Below are 10284 nucleotides of genomic sequence, written 5' to 3'. Positions count from 1 at the left end.
GAGCTTTGAATTATAGTTCTGTAACTAAACAAAACTTATTGAACAAAATCTATCGCTTACAAATGTCCTTTTTAAAAATATTATTTTTCGAATATTTTTTTTTTCGACTGCGATCCTTAAAGCCTTAATTTAAATATGGGGGTCTCTTATATTTTCATGGAACAGATCGGTTGTATTTGTATGTAGTAAGGGCCTGTAAGTTCATATTAGAATATTTTTCAGGTAAAACAATTTCAATTTTTTACAAGACAATAAAAGTAAGTCGTTATAAAGTAAATAAATGTTTATTGTTTTTTTTTAGTAAAATAAACTAAATTTCAAGATCGAATGTTTATAATAGTTATGTGGTACAGAATAATAATAATAAGAAAGTACACGTCTAAGAGAAAAATTGTATTTTGATTATAATATTCCAAGAATCAGATAAACGTCTTTGTTACTTGCGTGTCGTGGAATGAATGCGGAATGGTACGAATGCGTGTTGAAAGAAGAAAACAGGAAACCGAAACTAGAGGAATATAAACAAAGAATGTTTACAGTGTTTTGTTATTACATAAAGATTACATTGTTTATAAAACTATGATTTTGACGTTTGGTGTTGATGTATACTACGCCATAAAGACATTTGCTCGTAACAGTCTGCTGTTTCGGTCCACCTAGAAAAAGAAAGTGAAAAAAAGTTATAGTTCTGACTATGGTAAGCAATTAATTAATAATAATATATAAGGCTTGTCTTCGAGTCCGGAGATTAATGAGGAATGCAGTATTTCCCGTGGCTACGCAACCCCAGCTGAGACCTACATATTTTGCCACAATCTTTACAAGCATAACATTGTCCGCCGGTGGTCGATTAAGATTTTCTTTTCGCCGTCTGCGTCTGTCCTTGGCTGTGAATTTTCTTCGGTCTTAAAGGTGTATCCCGCGGCCTTAGTGATTTACTCCCATCTGTCTCGTTTTGAAGCTGCATGTAACCAGGTGCTCTTTTCTATGTCAGCCAAGGAAAGTTGACGCCTAAGCTGGTCTTTAAAGCGTTTCCGTGGGGCACCTCTGTTACGTCGACCACACTTTAGCTCCCCAAAAAAGACTGCTTTAGGCAGTCTCCTATACGTCCTGTTTTCTTTTGAATTATCATGTAAGAAAAACAAAAGGTCGCTTCAGTAAAGATATTGCTTGGATCAAACCATTTGGAGGGTTTAAAATCAGCAAAATGTAAAATAATACTTACAAAAAAAAACTTATATAAGAGAAAGAAATGCATATCTACTGCCACATTTCTCAATACTGCAAGATGGATTTTTCATTTTCTATATAAACAAAATTAATTATCAATAAATGATTAAGTTATTAGAAAACATTTTTAAAAATTGATTCATGTGATGTCATTGACAATGAATTACTGCACAAAGTTTGCACTGATCCGAGAATGGGAAGTGAGATGACATGTACAACATGTTTGCCTGACAGTGGGAGTTCATTTACAATTTTGTTTTGGATCAAGGACGTCTTCTAAAATCTATAAATAGTTTCACTCCACTATCTGATGATAAATTCGTAGTGCTATAGTAATATACTTTTGTCGCTTAAGTTAAAAAATATAGCTTGACAAATGTTAGAGCTTCTTCGAAAAGACTCAAATGACATGTTCTTGTTGCTACTTACCGGAAACCCGTAGCGTGAAACAAACGAGGGCGTTACGGGTATAGCAGCTCCACCTGGTACATCGTGTCTATCAAATGGTGGTCTACATGAAAACACAAAAGGAATCTTTAGAAAACAATTCAAATATAGATTTAAAAAAAAAGAAGAAGTCAATTTCTTTTCTTACTAAATTTTAAATACACTCCAGAAATGCTTCTTTATGTGGTATGCACTCTGAACTCTAAAGTTCGAGCACTGCTGCCATGATGTCATCACTAGCCACTTCAAGTCTCAAGTGTCTAGCTTAATTTAGGTTTCATCAACTTAAATGGAGAATGAGAACTGCAAGACTTTTGGACAACAGAAACTAAACAATTTTACAGGCCGTCGAAAGGTTCATTCAAATATTGTACATCAAATTTCTTTTAAAATGAGTCAAAATAAAGTTGAAGGTAAATCAAAGGGAAAGAAAAACAGAAAAAGAGAGAGAGAAAGAGAGAGAGAAAGAGAGAGAGAAAGAGAGAGACAGACAGAGAGATTAAGAATATGCATTATTTTGATTATTTACCAAAAATCATTACGAATTAGCTACTGATCTCGTAATAAAAATTATCAATTTTGCTTTGCTTAAATGTAAAACAAAAAGCATATATCTATATATAAACCTTTAAAATGGTTAGAAAATAAAAGGAATGTAAAGATATGATGCAGTGACAAACACTTTCTAGACAACAATGAATGAACTAAAGGTAGATTTATATATGTAGGTCTTACATGATTTTACTATTTATTTCTTTAGAATACTTACATATAGACATGAAGAGAAACTGAGAAGCCATCATCATTGTTTAGCATATGATGACAGGTACTTTTGTCTAATTAAAGTTTATATTAAAATTTGATTTATTAGTCATGAAATCAATACAGAACAATTTAAAATCACAGTTTTTAACACTGACTAAAAATCACCATAGACTTTCCTTATTCGTTGACTTAAGTAAGTGTGGCTATTCAGAAACAGAGTGATTGCAATAATTATAGGAGCATCTTTCTCCTCAGAATAGTTGGCGAAATATTAACTAGAATAGCACTATTTAGGCTGCAAGTTATAGCTTTAAGAGTCTACTCAGAGTCTCAAAGTGCATTCAAGAGTTGTAGATTCCTATTGACATGAATACTGCAGGAGAAATTCGTATCAGTTGATCTGACGAAAGCCTTTGACATGCTCAGCAGAAGTGACCTTTTCAAACTTCTAAGAAAAATAGGATGCGTTCCCAAACTACTAAAGTTCACTGAGTGTTTTCACGAGGAAACAAAATGTAGGCTACTGTAAAATTTCACCCAATCAGCACCTTTTGAGGGTAGCAGCGGTGTCAGGCAGGGATGTGTGCTAGCACCTACTCTGTTTTGGCATATTCTTTTTATCCCAACAGCGAAACAAACAAAATGTATTCATCCATACAAGATCCTCTGGAAAACTCTTCAATGTATCCAGATTGAGGGCAAAGACCAAAGTTAGGAAGTTAATCAGAAAACTCCTCTACGCTGATGATGCAGCTATAGTTGCTGTATCTGCTACTCTGCTTCTGACCCTGGCTGACAAACTATCTGCTTCATGCCAAAGTTTGGCTTAAACATTAGTCAAAGCAAGACCCCAAAACTAGTTCAGAACACAAGTACTGACCCTAACATGCCCATTAATGGCCAACCACTCGCAAGATGTGCTTAGACATGAATTGTGTTAGAAGGCAAATAGTATTTAGTAGAATTCTCTACATTGTGAATTTTGATGAATATATTTCTTATTCCATACGCTAGGACAAATTCGTACAAGTGCTCATTTTTCTCTAGTGCCATAAGAGTAGGGAAGAAGTTGCCAGAATCAGCCAGGAAAACCAAAGCACCGATTAACATGCTTGACTAGATTGACACATGAAATGCGTAGAACGTAATTATTATTATTTTTTTGTGAAATAATGTCTGTAATCTGTAAGATAAGTTCGTGATACCTTTGGCCCGTTCATTTCGTCAATTGACACGTCGTGTATATGATTGCAACACCCTCTCGGGCCTCAGGGAATAAATTAATTGATCTTATAACGTTCTTTTGCCGTTCAATACAGTAAGTATAACAAATCCTATGTCAGCATTATACATTCACAATTTAGAGCTTGAAATAAACTAAAGAGAAATCTATCTTTTCTAAACAAATCTTAAGACAATGTTTATTTGCAAACATACACAGCATTGAAGGTCTTTATAAAACTATGTAGAAACTCAATCTCAAAATAATCTTGAACAGTTTATAAAATATAAACTCGCTCTTTAAAAAACAACACGTCTTGTTGTCACTCGTCTCTCACATGTTGTCTTCTTTCTTCAACTTCCACGCCGCCAATAACTTGAACTACGGCAGGCCACCTCGTTGTTTCATCGAAATTTATTCAGCCTGCACAACCAAAAGTATCCGCCCACCTTTTCACATGGTTACATCCGAAACAGATAAATAAATAAATATATAGGCTATATACATGTACTATAAACTCTGTATGTAGCTGACCTATTAGTGGGCGCACTTGACCTTCTCTGTATTTAATATCAGCAACATGATAATGAATTTCAACTAATTTGCCACATAGAACCTAGATATGGAAGTAGGTCAAATTTGTATGAGTTAGTTCTTTAGTTTTATCATAAAATTGTAAATATGGAGGGGGGGGGGTGTGAAGTGCTAACGTTGCTCACCTCCCCTCCCTCAAATACTATACTTTAGTTTTAATTTTGTTTTTATTCGCGATGCAGAAACAACGATAATATAACACAGTAGCGAATCCAGAACTTTGGAGTGGGGGGGGGGGGGCGGGGCGATTTTTTTCCAAACCCTAACCCTATCGCCCAGTAAACCCTAACCCTATGTATAAACGTGCGTACAGCATATATATCAGCAAAAAAGGGCAGCAAAGATTACGATTACTAAGAAAACTGTCCTCGTTTAATGTTAGCGAAAAGGCCTTGGCTATGTTTTATCACGCTCACATCTGCAATATTTTAAGTTTCAATATCACTGCCTGGTATGGCAATCTGAGCATTAAAAATAAAAATAAACTTAACAGAATCCTAAATGCTGCTGGCAAAATCATTGGCAAAAAACAAACCCCATTTGAGCAGTTGTTTGAGACAAACATCTCTAAAAAAGCTAACAAGATCCTCGAAATAAAGAATCACCCTTTGTGTCAGGATTTTGTGATTTTACCATCACAAAAGAGATACAAGACACCGATAGCAAAGACAAACAGACACAAACACTCTTTTGTTCCCCTGGCAATCAAATCATTAAATAAGAACAATCTGGTATAAACTTTGTCACATGTAAATTATGAGTGAGTCTGGTGTGAATGTACACTTTGGTTTCTTATAGTTATAATGTTTTTTCTTTGTTGTAATGCACAAATTGTAAGACAAATTTCCTTACGGATAATAAAGATTATTATTATTATTATTATTATTAGTATATATATATATATATATATATATATATATATATATATATATATATGAGAATAAAAAGGCAGTATTTCTCAACCTTCGGCGAATAAAAAAAAAGTCATATTGAGGCATTTCTCTTGCAAGCTTGAGAGTCTGGGAGAGCGCTGTAAGGTTTTCCAGTGGGGTTCGGGGCCCCGACGCCTAAAGCGTTTTATTTAATTCTTTACTGCAGAAACGCATTCGCCTGATATCTACAACTCATTATTTATAAATTGAGTTCGGGGCGAAGCCCCAACGCCAAAAGTGTTTTTTTTGCATTCTTCATATACCATTCTCCTGACATCTACAGCTTATTATTAATCAGTGGGGTTCGGGGCTTAGCCAAAAAGCATCTTGTTGCATTCTTCACTGAAGAAACGCATTCTCCTTACCTAAAGCTGATTATTCATCCTATTTAAAAAGGACCTTTTGAATAATTTTGTACTTGAAAAATATTCTTCTATGAATTTATAGGCCCTTAATGCATTGCAAATAAAACCAATTTGTTCCTTGAAAAGATAAGATACCTCACATATTTAGAATAAGGCTTTGAGGATTGCCGCCGAAAAAAAAAATTTTCGATAGATAATATTCAATAAAATTCAGGTATAAATTGTGAGTTATATCTAGTTTAACTAGAAAAATATCAGATTGAGTAAAGGTTGGAAAAAAGCAACTAGGAAAAGATTATTTGGGCTTACCGCCCCCCCCCCACCTGGATCCGCCAGTGATCCGCCAGTGATATAACATCTCTGTCAACCCGTACCATGACTTTTAGGGGTATCTGAGAGAGGGTTTCTGTGATATTTTCATACCCTCATTAGACACAATTCAGCTCGATTTGGACTTTGAACGCGAGCCCATTGGGTATCTAACAAAGTAGTTTATGCCACACAGGCACTAGAGTTTTCCATGATTATTACAATTTAAAAAAATTAATATAATTACAATAGATACCTGGAAGGAAATGTAATATAATTAATATAATTACCATAGATACCTGAAAAGAAATGTAATATAATTAATATAATTACCATAGATACCTGGAAGGAAATGTAACGAAACATAAGGATAGTTTAAAATATTAATAAGCAGTATACATAATTTACATATAAAAGTAACATATATAGTATTTATTTTAGGTACAATTTACATATAGATATCATCCACTTTACCTTGAAGTAACACTTAGACTGGCCATGATCGTGCATGCCATTTTGAGCTGCGGGCCTCCATACATTCAATGTGAGACGGAACAAGTCAGGTTCATCGTAGATCAGATTTCTATTGCACCTTTGAAAAAATGAAAGACTGTCAGCTTCACTTCTAAACAATGCAATCGAATCCTTTTAATCGGATCTAATCGGAACTTTTCGGCCCTAGTCGCTTGTGTAACGGCTCCTGCGTTTTACGTTACTTTCGTTTTACGTTTTTTTCGTTTCTGGTTGTGTGATTTATCTTCAAACCTTGAAGCTAGATGCGTATAATGTTGCGAATGCATTTTAAACGCTGTTGCTAAACCCGACGTAACAAATTCAGCGTAAATGACCAGAGTCGTTTAATACAGAATGGGATACAGTGTTAAGTCTCTGTCGCTAAAAGGTGTCACTGTAGAAGCTCTATGCCAACTGCCAATAATAAAAAAGAATTCCTACACTATCAATGGTTATATGACGTTACTAGTATGTCGCGTTCAAAGCTCGTCTCCCGTAGTGCGTCGCTAAGCTAAATTATTTCACGACAATTGTTTGCTGTATTAACCGAATTCAAATGTAAAGTAGGATTCGATTTGGTTCTTTTTGATGAATCTGACTAGGTGACTGGAATGATTACCAGTAGATCGATTAACAGCATTTGATTGTGCATTGATATTAAACTAATTAAGCAATTAATTTTACTTATTCCAAGTTCTGTCGATGTATGCATAATATATAAGACCATTTTCTGCAAACGGCAGTAAGGACAGTGTAGAAGTACTACTTACCATTATCTTATCTTATAAGATAATGGTAAGTATGACCTCTTCAGACACATATCCGGTATGGACCGTATGGTAGTCATATTAGATTAACAAAAGCCTAGTGCCTAAAGTTATTTTGGTTTAGTCTCAGGATACCCTAATTGCTGCTTCTAATTCCTGTGTGAACGATTCCATTTATCTGAGCCACACGTGAAGGGTAATGAGTTGAACTGGTTGTCAGAGTCTATTTGAGACGCTTGTAACATGAAGCATTTGATAGGTAGCGGAGGGCTTATATTTAGTAACACTTTCGACAATAACAACCTTATGAACCACTAGAACCTCAAAACTACTTAGTGAAACCTATAACACGAAGTGTTTAAACACATGTAGAAACGCAAACTGTTCTCTTACCCTATTGACTCTCTCACATAGGCATAACTAACGCAATCATCGAAGTCTATCCGGGATGTGGTTAACAGATCACCAATATCAGCATCTGGATCTTCTCGTAGTTTTTCGTTGAGAGCCCAAATAAGTTTTTGAAGTCTAATATCAAAATAAATATATATATGGTATCAATCTGTAAATAGGTTTTTTTTAACATTAAAGAGTTAAAATAAATGTATAAAGGTTATCAAATAGGTTTTTCAACATCAAAGAGTTAAAATAAATGTATAAAGGTTATCAAATAGGTTTTTCAACATTAAAGAGTTAAAATAAATGTATAAAGGTTATCGAAAAGGTTTTCAACATTAAAGAGTTAAAATAAATGTATAAAGGTTATCGAAAAGGTTTTTCAACATTAAAGAGTTAAAATAAATGTATAAAGGTTATAAATCCCAGAAACTTTAAATGAGTTCTTAAAGACTAACATTTAAATAAATGTACACGTTATCTAAATGGGCGTATCCGGGGCGGGGGGGGGGATGGGTGTTCAAACCCTCCTTGAAATGAAATCACCCCCGCAGGGGGGGGATCGGAATTTAGTGGCTGATTTTTTGCTTTGATTTTGTTTATTTTAGTTGAGATTTTAATACTAAACCATCACTTGCTCCAGCACAACCAAGGGGTTTTGAGTTTACAACCCCGTACCAGGGAGGGTTCGAGTTTAAAACCCCCTACCAGTGGGGTTCGAGTTTAAAACCCCCTACCAGGGGGGTTTGAGTTTAAAAGAGTTTTGCAGTTAAATCCCCCTCTTCTATAAAACAAAATTTAAAAAAATGCAAACGACAACCTCCAAATTCCAAGAGCACAGTTAAAGAAGATTTTGATTATAAAACCCCCTCCGAAATTTACTATAAACCCCCTCTTCAAGCCTACATTCCTAAGAGATACTTTAATTTTATAACTAATAGAGTTTTGGTAAGTCGGCCATTTTAAATTGTCTGACGTTAATGCTGAAGTAACCTAAGTTTTTAATATCATAAATTGAATAAAAAGTCTTAAGGTAAAGATGATGTGATTGGATACACATTATTCCGAAATCGGTTTTTACAAAAAGGCAATCATAAGCGCCAAGCGCAAATGTCAGTGGCGTACTGAGGGTGGTGACAGGTGCCGAGTGTAGCAATGCCTGTCGGAGCCGCCAATGACTCAATAGTCTATGAATGTCTATTTGCATTAGAACAGTCACAAGTAATCAGTACTAAACTCATAAATAATGTATCAAAATAAATTCACGAACTTAGAGACAGGGAACATATGAAACTTTATGTTGTGTTTTGATATTTTAGCGCCCCCTACTCTCCTGTACCCTGGGAGGCCATCCCCTTAATACGGCACTGGCGAAAGATGCCAATATTCGAAAGCCAAAAATAAAACAAAATACCAACAATAAAACATAAGTTTGAACTTCTTTACCTTGCCATGTTCGTCAGTGAGAGATGTACCTCTAACTTCACGTCGAGTTGACACCGTGAAGCAAGTGCAGCATGTAGTTTAAAGAATGATCGACGTATTTCTTTGTAAATGTGACCCTTCGATTTATTAGAAATTACGTCATCATGTTTAAAAACTATACCACGAAACCGAAATCCTACCTCTTTTTAAACTTTATACTTGACAGATATATTCCTTCTTTCTGACTCTTTTCTTCTCTCTCCCCCTTCCCTCTTTCTCTCTCCCCTTCCCTCTTTCTCTCTCTTCCCTTCCCTCTTTCTCTCTCTTCCCTTCCCTCTTTCTATCTACCCTTCCCTCTTTCACTCTCCCCCTTCCCTCTTTCTCTCTCTCCCCTTCCGTCTTTCTCTCTCTGCCCTTACCTCTTTCTCTCTCTACCCTTCCCTCTTTCACTCTCCCCCTTCCCTCTTTCTCTCTCTCCCCTTCCCTCTTTCTCTCTCCCCTTCCCTCTTTCTCTCTCCCCTTCCCTCTTTCTCTCTCTACCCTTCCCTCTTTCTCTCTCTCCCCTTCTCTTTCACTCTCCCCCTTCCCTATTTCACTCTCTCCCCTTCCCTCTTTCTCTCTCTCCCCTTTCCTCTTTCTCTCTCTCCCCTTCCCTCTTTCAGTCTCCCCTTCCCTCTTTCTATCTCTCCCCTTCCCTCTTTCTCTCTCTCCCCTTCCCACTTTCTCTCTCTCTCCCCTTCCCTCTTTCTTCCCTTCCCTCTTTCCCTCTTTCTCCCCTTCCCTCTTTCTCTCTCTCTCCCCTTCCCTCTTTCACTCTCCCCATTTCCTCTTTCTCTCTCTTCCCTTCACTCTTTCTATCTCCCCTTACCTCTTTCACTCTCCCCCTTCCCTCTTTCTCTCTCTCCCCTTCCAAATTTCTCTCTCCCCTTCCCTCTTTCTCTCTCTTCCCTTCCCTCTTTCTCTCTATCCCTTTCCCTTTTTCTCTCTCCCCTTCCCTCTTTCTCTCTCCCCTTCCCCCATACTCTATCCCCTTCTCTCTCCCCTTCCCTTTTTCTCTCTCTCGCCTTCCCGCTTTCTCTCTCCCCTTCCCTCTTTCTCTCTCTCCCCTTCCCTCTTTCTCTCTCTCGCCTTCCCTCTTTCTCTCTCCCCTTCCCTCTTTCTCTCTCTCCCCTTCCCTCTTTCTCTCTCTACCCTTCCCTCTCTCTCCCCTTCCCTCTTTCTCTCTCTCCCCTTCCCTCTTTCTCTCTCTCCCCTTCCCTCTTTCTCTCTCTCCCCTTCCTAATTTATCTCTCCCCTTCCCTCTTTCTCTTTCTCGCCTT

The 10284-nt window shown here is 36.6% G+C and overlaps 1 protein-coding gene across 1 annotated transcript; it reads right to left on the bottom strand.

Annotated features, from left to right (window-relative positions):
- Positions 1-259: 259 nt before the first annotated feature.
- On the bottom strand, positions 260-9127 carry LOC129924570 (uncharacterized). Its single transcript, XM_056020128.1, has 7 exons — positions 8987-9127; positions 7538-7672; positions 6339-6456; positions 4199-4280; positions 2447-2513; positions 1660-1741; positions 260-656 (listed from the first exon to the last, which is right to left on the bottom strand). The coding sequence occupies exons 1-7, from the start codon at positions 8992-8994 to the stop codon at positions 609-611; spliced, it is 540 nt and encodes a 179-aa protein (XP_055876103.1). The 5' UTR covers positions 8995-9127; the 3' UTR covers positions 260-608.
- Positions 9128-10284: the final 1157 nt, after the last annotated feature.

Source organism: Biomphalaria glabrata, chromosome 1 (assembly GCF_947242115.1).
Source record: "Biomphalaria glabrata chromosome 1, xgBioGlab47.1, whole genome shotgun sequence".
NCBI classification, from domain to species: Eukaryota; Metazoa; Mollusca; class Gastropoda; family Planorbidae; genus Biomphalaria; species Biomphalaria glabrata.
This window is presented reverse-complemented; position numbering and strand designations above follow the sequence as displayed.